Source organism: Haliotis rufescens, unplaced genomic scaffold, assembly GCF_023055435.1.
Source record: "Haliotis rufescens isolate VD_foot unplaced genomic scaffold, xgHalRufe1.0.p SCAF_4, whole genome shotgun sequence".
Lineage (NCBI taxonomy): Eukaryota > Metazoa > Mollusca > Gastropoda > Lepetellida > Haliotidae > Haliotis > Haliotis rufescens.
The window spans coordinates 62,090,263-62,107,290 of NW_025964112.1; the positions used below are offsets into that span (position 1 = coordinate 62,090,263).

At 38.9% G+C, this 17,028-nt stretch overlaps 1 protein-coding gene across 3 annotated transcripts in view; it reads left to right on the forward strand.

Annotated features, from left to right (window-relative positions):
* LOC124116786 (stAR-related lipid transfer protein 3-like) overlaps nucleotides 1-17,028 on the forward strand; it is a 64,376-nt gene that overhangs the window by 23,805 nt on the left and 23,543 nt on the right. For all 3 annotated transcript variants that reach the window (XM_048381915.1, XM_048381916.1, XM_048381917.1), the window contains exons 6-8: nucleotides 124-177; nucleotides 2,355-2,496; nucleotides 3,538-3,639. In XM_048381915.1, the coding sequence (XP_048237872.1) occupies nucleotides 124-177; nucleotides 2,355-2,496; nucleotides 3,538-3,639 (298 nt within the window). The remainder of the gene's footprint in view (nucleotides 1-123; nucleotides 178-2,354; nucleotides 2,497-3,537; nucleotides 3,640-17,028) is intronic.

Consider the following 17,028-nt stretch of genomic DNA (forward strand, 5'->3'; position numbering starts at 1 on the left):
CTTTTGAATCATAGATAAATCCCTTACATGCATTTTTGCACATAATGCAAACACTTTTCTTATTTTGAAGTGTTTATGGAAAATAATCAAAAGATGTAACTAATCCCTATTTTCACTTTTCAGGTAACAACTTTTATGTCCTGTGCCTTTTTGGTAGCAAAAATATTTTTATTTGATGTAAGTACGAAACCTTTTCCGTCTTCTTTGAGTTGCTGCCTGGCAACTGCATGTATTTTCAATCAATGGAAGGTGGGCACAGTTGGCCCAGTGATTTTACTGTGGAGAGTTGTGTCCCTTGTCATGCACGACTACTATCAGCTAAACATGATCAATGATTTGTCAGCATCATACATGGTTTTCAAAGTGGCAAACTACCATCTGTCCTACACAAAAACTGACTTACATTAAGGGACAGGATATCTGGGTGTTTTTTAAATCATGCATGAAATATTATCCAAGTGTGACATCACACAGTTCATGCACGATTAAATTCTCAAACCAAAACAAAAGAGCTCCACACAGCAAAGTGGACAACCCAAGTGTTTCACAGAATAAACTGGCTTCAGACATGTATTTATTAGAGTCAAACTGAAGAAAAAGCTTGTGTTTTTCTTATGAATGAGTTACAAACTGCCAATTGCCAGCTTTTTTGGATCAAAAGCCAGCGTTTATCACAGCCTTGATTACAACATGAATACTTTGAAAGAAGGCAGAAACAAGGCCGGGGTATTCCCTGGATTAAAATGCTTTCTGTCAAGCTTACGATTCTAGTTCTGCAGTGTATGCTTTTCAGACGATACATATTGCAATATTTTTTCTGTGTTCTGGTATAATGGGTAAAAACAATATAAAGATATTGATTGACAAAATGCAGAAGTGATTTTTCTCTTACATTATCTCCCCAGTATCCAAAATGGCAGCCACTGACCATGCTGACTTTGACATTGTTGCAAACAAGAGGCAAAAATAGGAGGTTTGGTGCTGGTTTGGTGCCAATTTGGCCTGAAAAAAACCCAGAAATAGCTTCAAATATATCTCAATACATCTCAATACATTTCGATATGACCTGTATGTATCAGTTATTTACAGGCGACGGTCATACAGCTGGAATATTGCTGAGTACGGTGTTAACCAAACAACAAACAAAACTAAAAACTTGGTATTCACACTTCAGGTTTTATAATAAGAATCTATGTTGTGGACATTTCACAATATCAATGTTACTGCGGCTGTCTGTGTATGTGTGCCAGTATTCAAAACTAAGCAAGTTAAGTTGTCCTTGTCATAACCCTATAATATTAAAAGAGGGGGTCCTTACATTTAAATACTAAAACAGTAAACCTCATGGACACCATATCCTCCTTTAATTTCGAACACCACATGTTATATAGGGGTGGTAGCATAGCCTCGTGGTTAAAACGTTGGCTCATTACACTGAAGACGTAGGGGAGGTAAGCCTATCCCTGATTAAATTTGTGACAAATAATATACCTGCACTGTCAAGACGAAACCGCTGGATAAATTCTGTGTCTGAATACACACTGAAAATGTTTTTCCTTGGCCTGAAAGTTCTCAGCTGATGCGGCTGCGGTACACCAGCTGCCACCATATTGGATACTTAGGAAAATCCTTAGGTAATTAAAAGTCCTCTTGAGTACTCTTAACTTTAGGAGTACTCTTAGTGCTGACCGCCTCCGTGGTCTTGTGGTAGAGCGTCCGCCCGGAGAGCGGAAGGTCCGGGGTTTGATCCCAGCCGCGTCACACCAAAAGACGTTAAAAGATGGTACTTGTTGTTACCCTGTCTGGCGCTCGGCATTAAGGGGCTAAAACAAGGACTGGTCGGCTTGGAGTCAGTATACTGTGTCTGAGTGGGGTATTCATGTTAAACTGCGGCATGGTATCTCAGTGAGCTAGCACTATAAATCGGCATCAGTCCGGACTAGTACAAGCAGCCACACAAACACATACACGTACATGCACATCGCTATATAAGTGCAATAATCTTGGACGCGACGTTAAACCCAATTTCACCTCACCTCACTCTTAGTGCTAAAAGTTTTTATGAATATGACTTAAGAAAATTCTTAGATTTAAGAGTAACTTTTGGTATTTCTAAGAATTTTCTCAGACTTAATATGCTTTACTTAAGACCTCTTTAGCACTCTAAGAATGTTTATGAATACCACCCCAGGTCAACTTCCCACATTGGTACAGTGTGTGAAGCACATTTTTGGTTTCCCGAAACACGCGAGATTGCTGGAATACTGCTGAAAGCGTTGTAAAACCCTACTCACTCACTCCTATGTATTACATAGGAATGGATTAAGGAAGCTGACTGGTTGTATTTTGAACAGTTTGGGTCCACCCAGAGCAGCAAGAACCCCCTCAGCTACTGTTTGCTCATCATCTCCTTCGTGCTGGCGTGGGTAGAGACGTGGTTCCTCGACTTCAAGGTGCTGCCACAGGAGACCAAGGACAGGGAGAAAAGAGAAAGAGGTAACAGAATTATTCCACATTGATTGTACAGGGATTTATTACACCCTCGACCTAAAAGGCCCCAAGTCTGCAGCAAATGACATTAAAAGTTTCAAAATCAGAATGAAAAGTTTCCTAATATTATATGTAACTAATTTACGGATTTGTAGAGATAACTTGTACTTCACTGATAACAGATCCAATAATACTATCTCATAATGCAATGTTAAAATACCCCTGTATTTAAGAAAATGAGAACTTTAAAAAAATCCTAAATTTGAGCAAAATGAAATTGTTTTTTCCCCAATTAGCCTGAAGGGGCACTTAGTTTGTAATCCTGGATAAATCCATGCTGTATTCACTCACCCAATGCTGGGGGCACAGCAGGTGGCCCAGTTGTTGCATCCCCTAAGTTAGCCCGAATCCCATGGTCTTGGTTGGAATCCCAGATTCGTCTTGTTTGGAATCTTGGTGGGTCAGCGTCTTACCTGTGCACGAAGGTTTCACCAAAGTGCTGAGTGTTAGAAGCAGTGTTTATCCATTTAACTCATCTCATGTTTATACGCCAGCTGCATCACATTGGCCGGCCTTTCAACATCAGGCTTTCACATGGTGATATCATTCAATAGTTCTCCCATCGTATATTATATCTCAATTTTTTAACAAATAGTGGAAATACTGCTTAAAGTATTAAATACAGTAAACTATGTTTATAACGAACACGCTTATAACCAACTGACCGATATAACTAACTTATTTTTTGGTCCCGACCATTTGTTGTATAAATGCTGTATATAATATATGCTTATAACGAACTACGGTTACGAACTAAAATTAGTGTCCCTTCGAGTTCGTTATAACCATAGTTTACTGTAGTATAATTTAATGTACAATTAGCTCTGACTCACTCACTGTCTATGACCTTTGCACTGCATTGATGCCGACAGATAATGGTGCATGGCCAAGTATGGGAATTACTTTGTTTTGCTTGAGGGGATCGATTGTCAAAGGGTAAAATATTCTTTCAGGAATTATTATATCCTGTTTCTCTTTTCTCCCCAGCATCCAGAGGCTATGTTGATGAGCGGACGCCTCTGCTCCGTGACCATGATGATCGCTCAGTAGATGAAAGTAGATACTACTCACCTGTGGAATCACCAGAGGGTAAGTAGAGTTACCTCCCTTAGACTCAGATTTGAAGCAAAATGGAGGCATGTTGTGAATACCAGCTTTAATATATTGATTCACAAAACATCGTTTTCAATTTTAAACAATTGACCATATTGTCCTTGAATGAAAAATTTGAGAAATTGGTGAATAGACTGTGATTAATTAGCAGCAAACACACATACAGATGTCAGAGTGCAGAAACTGACATATGTTTCAGACTACCAGCCCACTGTGCCAAAACCTGTCAGTTCTCATTCACTGATAGCCCACATTGATATAATATAGAAAATGATTACATGATTTCATACCCCTTGGAGAGCAATTACGTGGTGCACACAAGGCTTGAAAAAGCCTTGGAAATAAATAAAATAACTTGAAAAGACCTTCAAAATTAAACTGAAGCAACGGATCAGTTATTTTTTTACTATTTATATATATGGGAAATAAAAACATGATTGTGAATGTCCGTAAACATATGAAGTAATGCTGCATGATAACAATTGATTTACACTTTGTTGCACATTTTTCATTTCTCATTTGCGATTTTGCTATTGCGAGTGTTCTAAAGAATGGATGCTATTGCAATCTGGGATTAGTTACTTCCCTTTATCTTAGGTCACGGCACTGATTGATTGCATCTTATTTGTGCTATTTATTTGCCCTGTGTTTGATAAAAAGTGCCTTGTAAAAGCCTTGAATGGTCTTAAGTTGTTGAGGACAAATCTGTACCAACCCTGGATGAGATGATGCAAGACTGTAGCTGCTACCTCCGTCAGTGTATGTTACATGGCAAAGTGATCCGACTTGCATGCCTTTGTATATTGTTGCCATAATCATTTTCTTAGTAAGTGAACAGGGCAGTGGGGTAGCCTAGTGGTTAAAGCGTTTGTTTGTCATGCAAACGACCTGGCTTCGATTCCCCACATGTGTGAAGCCCATCTCTGGTGTCCCCCCCCCCCCCCCGTGATATTGCTAGAATATTGCTAAAAATGGCGTAAAACCATACTCACTCACTTACTCACTCACCAGTAAGTGAACAAAATTATGTGTCTCTTGGAATGTTTCTACCTTTTAATACATAACTATTACCGTAAATGGTTGAAATGTCACAACACTGTTTGAAGGCAAGAAATAGGTTGAAGGGTTGATATAAGAAATAAAATATTGACATCAGTGATGAGAGGTGGAGAGAGGTGAATTATGTAGAATACATGTAAGAGCCCTATTATATGTACCTAATATTAAATACAAGGTAATGAATACATTGTATGTTCATTACAAAATAACCTGATTCATGTGTTAAATATAGCAGCCAATCAAATTACCCGGTACTTATTGGGTGGGGCAAGTGTGAGCAGGAGATTACAACCAATCAAATTGTAGCTTCCAGACATCCTGCTTCAAAGCTTTTTAAAGTGTGTTCCTGTTATTACTACATGTATCCCAACTTCGCTTGTTCTGATGGTGAGATTACGCAGGACTCAGTATCTTGATGCAACTGTGAGCATCTTACTTATAACAAGTAGGACTTGTGTGGCCACAGCCTGTTATGTTTAGAAATGGATCTGATCTATTGGCAAATTGCTGTGAAACATCCCGGGGAGGAACATTGTTGATACATGCAAGTACTGAGGATACTGTGTGTTCAGAGATGTGGGATTTGAACATTAGGAGAAAAGGGACCTTATGGGTGCTAGGATACAATTGTGCTATGACGTCATAAAGATGTTTGACATCAACTTACTTCAGTGAAGATCGCCATCTGTGCGAACTGTACAAAAATATGTGATTTTTCTCTCGTTAGTTTGTAATGCCCTAAGAACATTATTTCAAAACCTTTCAGCATACATGTCTACTTTCAATTCATCAGACATTATGTCTTAAAGCAGCTATTATAACAAACAGTTATCAGTCAGACAATGAGTGCAAATCTGTGATGTCATGTATCTCTGTAATAAATATGAATTAAAGCTTGTTAATTGTTTTTTGTGTTCCAAAGAAACTGTAGTTTTTAGATATAGTGAAAAGTCAAAATGTGATTTTTCACCGATGAGGTCCCTCCTTATCTCATGGTTGTCACAAATATTTAAAAATTCATGCATGTCTGTATAATTTTAAGGCATAAAGGAGCTTGATTTAGAAAGAGTGAGTGTGTCAGACGGATATGAAATTGATTTCTTAACGTGTGAAATTTAATTTTTGTACTTCTCTATTATTCACCATTGATAATTATCTGTTGTGAAAAGGAAGTGTCTGCTCTTCCATGTCTAGATCAGTGCACTTCCACCTGGATAGACCCTGATGCGGTCATCTATTGTTGTATAGATTTAAAAATAACCTGAACATTTTTTCCTGTATTTGATCAAAAATGGTGTCTGTAGTTTATGTCAACGTTGCTGTATTGTGTGTAACTGTTGAACAAAAGAAAACTCACTCACTCACTCCAAATGCTAGTCTGTCTCACAGTCCCTGAACCATATGATTTCCCCTTTCCCCCAGCCCTTACTGTAATGCTGTAGCCCTAATTGACTCAAGTCTAGATTTTCCTCAGGTACTGAATTTCCCATCTCCCTGGGGCACCTTTTTAATTTAATTATAGTTGCTTATTTCTATCAAAATTATATATTTTTAGAGACTAAGTATAACATGGATACCCTCACTTAAGACAAGTTAACTGACTCCGAGATGACCAGTCCTTCTATTGTCCCCTTAATGCCAAGCACCAGGCAGGGTAACAAAAAGTATCTTTTAACATTTTTTGGTATGACGCAGCTGGGGATCAAACCACCCATCCTCAGCTCTCTGGGCGGACACTCGGTCCACTAAACTATGGAGGTGATCCGGTATGTGTATAAAAGCAAGATGTTATTGTGATTGGTCAAAGGGAAACACATGATTGCAGTCACACCACTAGGGATGTTATTGACCATGACCAGCTGGCCATCACCTCACTACCCCAGGCAGTCTAGTGGTGTACGTAAGGCACTGGCTTCATCACCATGTAAGTAGGCTATTGATCAGCGGCAGTGCTGGATCCCCTTGTGCTTCCAGTCCAAGGGATTTACTGGCTTCAAGCTATTTATCATATTGATATTCTATTTTCTGCATTTCAAAGGAGTATCATATGACTGTACTTGATTAAAAAGTAATCTCCCAAGGCAATGGTCATGAGATGGTGTGTGCAAGTTTTATACCGATTTGGAGCATATAGTCAGTTTATAAGTAAAGAATAATCAGATGTCCAGAGCTTCTGGATACAAGGGGCTGGGTCAGTGACCCCTTGAATAAGTCTCCTGGCCATTTATTTCTGCCACTGGGCCCTCTTACATAGAGTGATATAGTGTATATCATCTCCCATACTTTAACTAAGTTGTACAATAGCAGTAATGTTATGATGGCTTTGTGCTAGTGCCCATTATTATCCCCCGCCGCGCGAAAGCGCGAAGCGGGGGATATAGTATTCACGACCGTCCGTACGTACGTCCGTACGTCTGTACGTCCGTACGTCCGTCCGTCCGTCCGTCCGTACGTCCCACCTGTTTGTTGCCGCGATATCTCAAGAACTAAACACTGGATTGTCTTCATATTTGGAACTATGGTGTATATACAGACTCCGCAGACACCAGTCGGTTTTGGTGACCTTGATCCCATTTTCAAGGTCACAGCAGGCAAATCTGCTTTTGGAGTTGGAAAACGGTGTTGCCGCGATATCTCAAGAACTAAACACTGGATTGTCTTCATATTTGGAACTATGGTGTATATACAGACTCCGCAGACACCAGTCGGTTTTGGTGACCTGGATCCCATTTTCAAGGTCACAGCAGACAAATCTGCTTTTAGAGTTGGAAAACGGTGTTGCCGCGATATCTCAAGAACTAAACACTGGATTGTCTTCATATTTGGAACTATCGTGTATATACAGACTCCGCAGACACCAGTCGGTTTTGGTGACCTTGATCCCATTTTCAAGGTCACAGCAGACAAATCTGCTTTTAGAGTTGGAAAACGGTGTTGCCGCGATATCTCAAGAACTAAACACTGGATTGTCTTCATATTTGGAACTATAGTGTATATACAGACTCCGCAGACACCAGTCGGTTTTGGTGACCTTGAGCCCATTTTCAAGGTCACAGCAGGCAAATCTGCTTTTGGAGTTGGAAAACGGTGTTGCCGCGATATCTCAAGAACTAAACACTGGATTGTCTTCATATTTGGAACTATGGTGTATATACAGACACCGCAGACACCAGTCGGTTTTGGTGACCTTGACCCCATTTTCAAGGTCACAGCAGGCAAATCTGCTTTTGGAGTTAGAAAACGGTGTTGCCGCGATATCTCAAGAACTAATCGCTGGATTGTCTTCATATTTGGAACTATAGTGTATATACAGACACCGCATACACCTGTCAGATTTGGTGACCTTGACCCCATTTTCAAGGTCACAGCAGGCAAATCTGTTTTTGGAGTTGGAAAACGGTGTTGCCACAATATCTCAAGAACTAATCGCTGGATTGTCTTCATATTTGGTACTATGGTGTACAGGCGGGGGATATTTCGTCACTCTGTGACAAATACTTGTTTTCATAGTGATTGGGTTATTCCTAAGTTGAATAATTAAACGAGACTTACCTGACGTTGACTTACTGACATTGCCAGCAACAATTCCTCAGAGGAATCAACGTCAGACATGTGACATTCATCTCTGTAATCACCATTGTCCAACTCACTGTCAGACAGTGGTGCTTCACTCACTTTCGCTGTGGCCTTGGGGGGTTATCCTCGATACCGATATCTATCCTTGTTCCCCGCTTTATGGGGTATTTTAGAGTCCGATTTAGACTTACTCAAAATCAAAGAGGATGTATCATCTGACTTGCGCTTTGCAAGACTCGAGAAAGCGGCATTCATAGAATGCATAAACCCATGTATGTTATCTCTCCTGGCCTCAATCTGGTGAAAAACGACTTTTCAAAATATCCCGGTCTAGATAAATGCGAGCCGGACTCGCTAACATCTCTGTTGAGAATCAAGACCCGGTAGAAGAGGACTGTCTGATTCTTTTTATCGTATCCCAATTGCGTAGATCGATGTCAATAATGTCCATAATGTCAATCACTGGATTGTCTGGTTTACACTTATTATTTACAGATCGCCGTCATATTGCTAAAATATTACTGAGTGCTACGTTAAAGGGCAAGTTAAGGGAAAAAATTTTATTGCTATTTTACTGACTTGCAATTTATATCCTTGATATACTAAGTCAATTAACAAGAGAGAAACATTCATAGAAAGTATTTAAATGTTCCATAAAAGTTCACATCACATACAGAGCAAACTAATCAACAGGACAATGTTATGCATGTCAGTTTATGTGTTGTGCAAGTTAGTCCTTCCTGCCTTGAGGCAGTGGAGTAGCTAGGTGTATGTACCATAATACAAAGCTGCAGTGTTGTAGGGTTTGGATGACAAAATACACAGGAGTGTGTCTTGGTAATAGCAGCAGACATGCCACTTCTATAGAAAATCTCAATGGAGGCATGTTGATTGGTGTAATTATCATAGGTTGTGAACTGAACTAACGTCATTGACACCAACGCAGTACTAGTGATGCTGTGTTTCCTGTTGTTCTCAAAATAGCAGTGAGACTGAAGTAATTAAATCAATAATGCTTATGACAAAGAATCTTGTAAATAAACATGTGGACCTGCTTGTCGGGCAGTTTTTGTTGAGTTCTGCACAGCGGTGGGAGAACAACACTAAGGCTACGGAATATATAATTATAGTTCACAGGCAGTGGGAGTAATGACAGTCGATGTCCATATTTTCTATAGAGTAAATTTGGTAGCTAGTCATTTATTTTCAGAAATTTTAAGAAACAAAATATTCTTTCTTTCATAGTTTTTGCCTAATTATTTTCATCATGCTCCTTTAAAAAGTCTTGAAATTGGGGGGTTGGTGGGTGATTGAGTCCACACTTTTTCCATCAACACGGTACAATGAAGGTGTTGCAGTAACCATGGTAATTGGTAATTATGTCAGTAACCATGGGAATCATATGGACCAGTTCAGCCTCCAGGAGTGTTTTTGAAGTTAGCAGTGGTGGTCCCCTGCTCTCATCTTCTTGTGTGGAAAGTTGTTTGTTCAAGCAGTTCTACGGCAGCAGTAGCTTCAAGAGTATCTTGCCCAAACATTGTCCTGTTCTCCGTACTATCAAGTATTGCCTAAGTATCTCCTCCCTGAACAATCACTCACCTGTCAGGATGTGTAGGGCAGTCACAGTGATGCCCCCCATCAAATCACATACTCTCCAGGTCATTAGGATCCACCTTCGCTTGAACTTCCGATTACTTTAGGCCGTCATTTCCACAAGTTGTTAAGGATTCATAATTTGTGGTTAAAAGTTACCTACTTTGTTCAATCATAAATTATGTTAATATTGCTGACTTTTATAATTGTAGCCAGACTCCAAAAGCAGGGTTTAAAATTAACTTTATTCACTTAGTCCTAGACTTAAGATTCAGGAAGGTCTAGTGACATTTCTTTTGGGACTATCACTATTACCATCAGGGAGATGGCAACTCTGTAGCAGATCATTTTTGTGTACCAGTGAAGATAATAATTAATGTCTAACACTGAAATGGCTATTTACTTTAGGACATTGTAGTAATAAATTACTTGTATCTTCCCTGTGAGTAAACAAATGTCTTCATGGCAATCAACGTAGTAGTTTACTTACTATTACACCAATACAGATCTGAGGGCTCATTTGTCTTAGGCGCTGCAATTCACTTAGGAGAGTTGCGTCCCTTCAGCACGCCAGAAACTATTGATTGTCAGTTCGAATCCCGGTTCACCTCGATTATGTTCCTAGGTTTTTCAGCACCATGCCCGTGCTCGTGGGTTTTCGGAAAAGCGGTAAACATCTGAGACATCCATCACTTCAGAATTTCCTCCCACATTAAGCTGACATGTGCTGATATTCTGTTCAAAGCTGCATTAATCCCAACTCACTCCCTAACTAGTCTCACGGGTGTAGAGTCATGGCAATGACAGGGCAGGCTTTTATAGAAGGACATTTATTACATTGCTTAGGGTATCATGATGTTTGTCAAAGAAAGTAATCCCTGCAAATCCCCTCTTACAACCAGCATAGGTTGCTGGAGTCCTTTTCTAACCCGGAATCCCTGCAAATCCCCTCTTAAACCAGCATAGGTTGCTGGGGACCTTTCCTAACCCGGAATCTGCTTAAATCCCCCCTTAAACCAGCTTAGGTTGCTGGGGACCTTTCCTAACCCGGAATCTGCTTAAATCCCCTCTTAAACCAGCATAGGTTGCTGTGGACCTTTTCTAACCCGGAATCCGTGTAAATCCCCCCTTAGACCAGCATAGGTTGCTGGGGACCTTTTCTAACCCGGAATCCCCGTAAATCCCCTCTTGCAACCAGCATAGGTGGCTGGGGACTGCCTATTTCAGTGTCATGAATATTCTGCCTGTATTGTCTGCCTTATCTCTTACCTACCTGTAGGAACTGTCACAAACACATGCAATGGCAAGTCAAGTGTTCACCTGAACAAACACATGAACAATGTTTCCTCATGATGGTACACATCCCAGAGTGTCACTGTATCCAGCCAGAGTGGAATATAGAAGTCATGCCAAGCTTTTCTTTCTCATTGGTTCCAAATCAAATATCTGGGACTTCCTCCCACAGTAAGCTGATATGCTCTGATATTACTGGAATACTGTTCAAAGTTGCATTAAACCTAACTCACACAATTGAAATATCTGCATGGATACTCAGTGACACATGATTTGAAGAGCACATGATATATCGCCCTATTTGATACACTTCATGGTCTTACGTGTAAAGTTTGACTATACAGTGTAGGTATGTGAGTGGAGCAAGGCACTCTGTTTCACTCAATTCTGATATAATCAGTAAGAAATGGGTAATACATTGTTGGAAAAAGAAACTTTACATGTCACAGAATAAATTGATGTCATATTCAAAGATCTAATTTTGTGAAAAATATGAAGGCTGTGTCGAGTAAGGCTGGCTGACCTTTCAAGCATGTTGCAATTTTTGTTAAGAGATTAACACCAGGAGAGTTTTACTGAATGCAAAGTATTACATCCGGTATGCATAAGAATAGAGAATGGAAGCAGGGCGATATGACCAGCCTGTCCCATGGGCATCAAGATGTCGCAGTGATTACTCTTGGACCCCCCCCTCTCTTCATTCCTGAGACACACCTCAAAATAGTAAAATAAAAAACCCTGAAATTATGAAGAATATCAAGGTTGACATTGATTTATTACTTTGTCGTTGACCGTCAGTTACTCCTATCATGCTTTATGATATGTTTCGCATTCTGATTATTTAATATTGGCTGTTACAATAATGGAATTAGAAGTAATATAGTTAGCCTAAAGATAAGATTATGCTCCACAGTGTCTGAAAGCACTAATTTGGATCTGACACCTACAGCATGCTAGTATCTGCATGTCACATCTGTGATGAGCTGCTAGGTGGTCATATTAAGCCAGAATTAGATGATAAGATTAGCTCCTATGGGTGTTGGCTCCAGGTGACAGGGCAGATACCATGGTGCTAATAAGATGAGGTCCTAGATGGTACTGAGATAGAGTAGGACCATCTGAACCACACAATAGATCAGCTGACTCAGCTATCTTTTTACAGGCTCTTGTGCTAGCAGCTTGTTTGTAGTTTTCTTTTTGACAAATGTCAGAAATGTGTGGAGATATGATTTTATCATTTCGCAATCATAATTATGTGAACAAATTCTTTCTGATTCAGATCCATATTGAGTGGTATTTTCAATTTATCAACAGCGATAATATTATCAAAACTGAGGTCATAGGTCTTTTGAATTCTGGTTGTCCATGTTGCGTTGTTGCTTTGTCATGTCAGTCAATTCAGGCCTTGTTGTCATTGTTCATTTCAATGTTAATTTCAACACAATGAACTTGTCACAAGTAAGTAATCTTATATATGAGTCATGGTTTTTACTATTGGTAATCTATATTGGACCTTACTTACATAAGACCAGCTGCCATTGTGTGTGTGAGTACACTGATAGGCTAACATATTGTCCCTGAAATAAACTTATAAATAAGGTTGACTAAAAATAATTCTATGGAGGAACCTTCAAGTCTCTTGATGAAGTACAGGCTGCTAAAGAATGGAAAGGGGTGATAGTTTATTAAGGTCTGGTATCTGTAAGTGAGATTAATCCAATGTGGTGATCATGCATTTGTTGAAAGTTTCATAAAACAGAAAACGTTTATTGCAGGCAAAGGTGATGTCAAATTGTGGGACAAGAATGTCAAATTGTAGATTTATTTGCAGCTTTTCAGCCAATACATCATGATACATAACAAAATATGTGTATTGAGTGCATCATGCATGAGCTGCTGGTTCACCCAGTCACCCAGTCCACCATGGACCCCATCAGGAGATACACTGACTGTGTCAGCATCCATACATCAACTGCCCCAAAATAGAAGAAATGGGCCTTGAGATTAACTGTGACCTTCAGCTTTTTCCTTCATGTGTACAAAGTTATTACTCAAATACATAACTGGAAACGAAAACAAAGCCATGCTTCAGGTTTTAGAAAGGCTGTTCGAGCTGGAGTTAAATATAATTTGCTCGTGGCTTTTCTGTTTCAACTGGTTCTACACGAGGTTCTAGATGGGTGGTCCACATTACTTTTACAAATTGTATGTTTTGTACATAGAATCTAATTATTTACAAACAGCAAGAGATCTTAAGAATGGGAGAAATTTTTGTGTTGATTAAAGATGTTGTAATACTACTGTATACTAACTGTAAACCAATCCCCTGAATTTTGATAAGTTGAATTAAACAAACATCAAGTCATACAGGATTTTTAAAAGGTCAAATGAAAGACTTTAGAATGTTGGTAGCTTTATTAAGTCAGGGTTATTTAAAACTTCACCCTCATAAACAACTAGATAGTGAGTAGATGACTGGTTAAAGTGACAGCCTCCATTATCCTCGCCTGATGAGGCCCCCTGGTGTGGAGCCTCACTGAGTTCATTGATCCAGCCGGTCTGACTTGGAAGGCTGCATTCAGTGTGGGATCACCCCATATCAGGCCACATTTACTGAGTCAGGCAGACTCACAACACTGTGTTTACATCGAGAGGAGCGGACATTACCCACACGCTGACCATGTCATCCACCAGTAGATATGGAGGAGTTACATCTCTGTTCAGAAATCTCAAGAAGAAGCTTGTGCATATCCACGTTCCCGGCCACCACTGTGATTGTGTCCATGGTAAGGAAGCCATCTCCTTTCCTTCATTAGCATTATTAATGGCTGCTCCTCTGTGGCCTCAAGGATGGGCATCCTCATCACATCCTCTAGGATCTTGTGGAGTTTTTTAGTTTCCTGTTTCCATTGCTGTTTTCTTTACAATCATTGATTGGCATTTCGTCTTGTTACATAATGTATGTATTGCCAATGGTATTGTTTTGTTTTCAATTGTTTACACTTCTATTTACTGTGTGATATAGACTGTTTTACTATGGTAGAGGGAGGTATCAGTGGTCTATCTCATGATGTGGGATTTCTGTTATGTTAGTGTTGGGGTTGTTGAGCTACCAGTACCTACCGATCAATATTTAGTTTATTCTGGTACCACAAAATAGGAGAAATCAATTCTGATTATTATATAGAGGAAGGAGATGCCTTCAGATCCAACTTGTACTGAACATTACTCAGAACATAAATTCTCAATGAGTGATAAATAAATATAGATATTTCATGTTAAACCTTTATATTAAACCATATGTATAATTCATGTGTTGTCCTGAAAACACTCACATTCAATATTAGAAACTGGCACTAGTGGTATGACCCAAACAAAATTATCAATAGTTAGGGATAGACGCCATTGGTTATGTTTAAATGGTCCGCAGGTTATTTCCGACTAGTAGCTTATGTAACATAGCTACAATAGGGGAGATAACAATTGTCCCTATAAATTGTCGCTAGTCTCGGACTAACAGACAAGTGGCTGTGTCTGTCCCTGAGTTAAGTTGTCAATGAAACTGGTTGAAATGACTTTCCACTTATAAGCACTTATCAATAATAATTGTGAATTTTGACAAAGAAAGAAGTTGATTTTGGGGGTATGGTAAAGTGTCAAGTTTGTTTATTCCTAATACAGCACTTGTTATTTTTATTTGATAGCAATTATATCTTAAACACATTTGTAGAATGTGAAAAAACTCCAGATGAAATTTCACCAGAAATTGTTTTCAAAAGTCTAGACTGCTCTATCAGCTGGCCAAAAACTATTTGAAGTTTTAGTATTTGAAGCCCTAAGCCCTAGATTGGAACCTTTGAAAATTGTGTCACCTCTTGACTTCTGTGAGATCTATATGTTTGCTTTGAGGGAGTGAGAAAGAATGAGCAGAATTTGAGATGAAACAATAGGATTTGGAATACAGATGGTTTATTTTGTGTAAACTCGAGCAATTGAACAACACATATGACGTAAACTTGTACAGATGTTCTTATCAGTTACATGTCGTCATGATGTGCTGTGTCCGTCATGGCCTGTATTTCCTGAATTGCCCACGATTTAATCTTTGTTTACCTAGCAGCTTCCTGTTAACTAGATGGCTGCTAGGCCTGTCAACAATGAGGTTTACCTTCCAGGGTTCCGATCTGTGGGGAAATACCTCCCCAGCAGACTTGTTCAGCCCTATTTCGTGTCGCTGACATGGGGGAAAAATTAACGAAAAAGAAGGCATTGTTTTTCTTAGGTAAAGGGGCGGTCACAAGGTTGTTTCGTGTGAAAGTTAACACCTTTTTTCGTGACTGTTTTGTGACCTTGCGAGGTATTGTTTTCTTAATTTCCTTCAGATGTAATTAAGCTTGAACTTGCAAATGAATCATATATCTCCTTGCTGTACTCAGTCTCTGCCTTGTAAAGAGGAGAAACGTCTTTGTCTTGACTTCCTTTTGTAGCCATAGTCTCGCATACAGACCCTGAAAGAATATTCCAAAACTTTGGCAAGTCTAGATGTCATCAGTTCTAGGTTCTCTATTATTTATTATTTAACGACAATAAAGTCTTTATATTTTTTGAGAGATGTAATGTTAGTCTGTTGTAACCAGATCAAATATTGATGTGATATCTTTCTTAAGTATGTCAGAAATGTCATGGATAATTTTATCAGCAAATAGTAAGAAGACAAACCAGCAAATAGTTTGAAGACAAACCAGCAATTTGATGGCAGAACATGTCTTCAGCAGCTGTGATCTACTGTTATACATGTTATCAATTGGAACTGCAACAAATAGATTCTTAGTCCTTAGTTAGATATTTAATAACAGAAAACCTTGAGAGTTTGGTATCCATGGCAACCTGATAGTGTGATTTTGAAGCTGTTTAAGATTGGTTGTCTACAGCACAAGTTATACATATCTCTGACCTGGATAGCCACAAGCTTGACATAGTTTTACTCCGAGTCAGCTCTTCTGCTCACAAGGCCAACAAGATGGATTAAGTTCATTATACAACACAAAGAACACTTGCACTGAACCTTGAGCTTGTAGCAGCTCAAGTCATGGAGCTGTATCTTATTTTAGTGATTAATGGATCGATATGTTAGTAGTAGGAAGACTTCTTGTAGAGATCTGCAGAATGATGGATATGCAGTGTTGAAACTGCCATTTGGACATCTTGCTGTGGAGAAAATCTATCATTAATACAGATTGTCATTTCCTTTATATTGTTATTAGGAGAAGAATCTATTGTGTTTTCCATGTAAAGGTTTCAAATGTAAATTCGATACCTGTAATGTTTTAATTAAGAAATGAATATAATAGTTTGAGGTTTCAAATTTGAAAAATTTACAGGTATCTAATCAAAGTTTGAAACCTCTATATTGAAATCACTTTTGGTTTATCTTCATTCTACCTTGACACTAAGGCTAAAAAAACACAAACTCTTTGATAAAACGAAAATTATTACTTATGTGGCATCAGTTGAGCCTAGTATTTTCATGAGGTTGAATTTAGGGATCAGTGAAGATCGTTTTTTAACTGCATATATGTTTGCTGTCATGTACCAATACCATAATTTTTACCGGAATACTTCAACCGCTTCTTTGGGACACAATACAAGAAAGAGATGCTTCTGAATAAATGATTCATTCACACTGCGGTCATCAGCAAAATCATGATCTAATGTAGATTTGATAATGCAGGGTTCTAATTGTCATGGAAGAATGTTTTTTTATTTCCTGAAAAACTAAAAGTTAATTGGAAATGTATCAATTTTTAAAGCTTTTCTCTCATTACTATGGTGTCATCACATCTA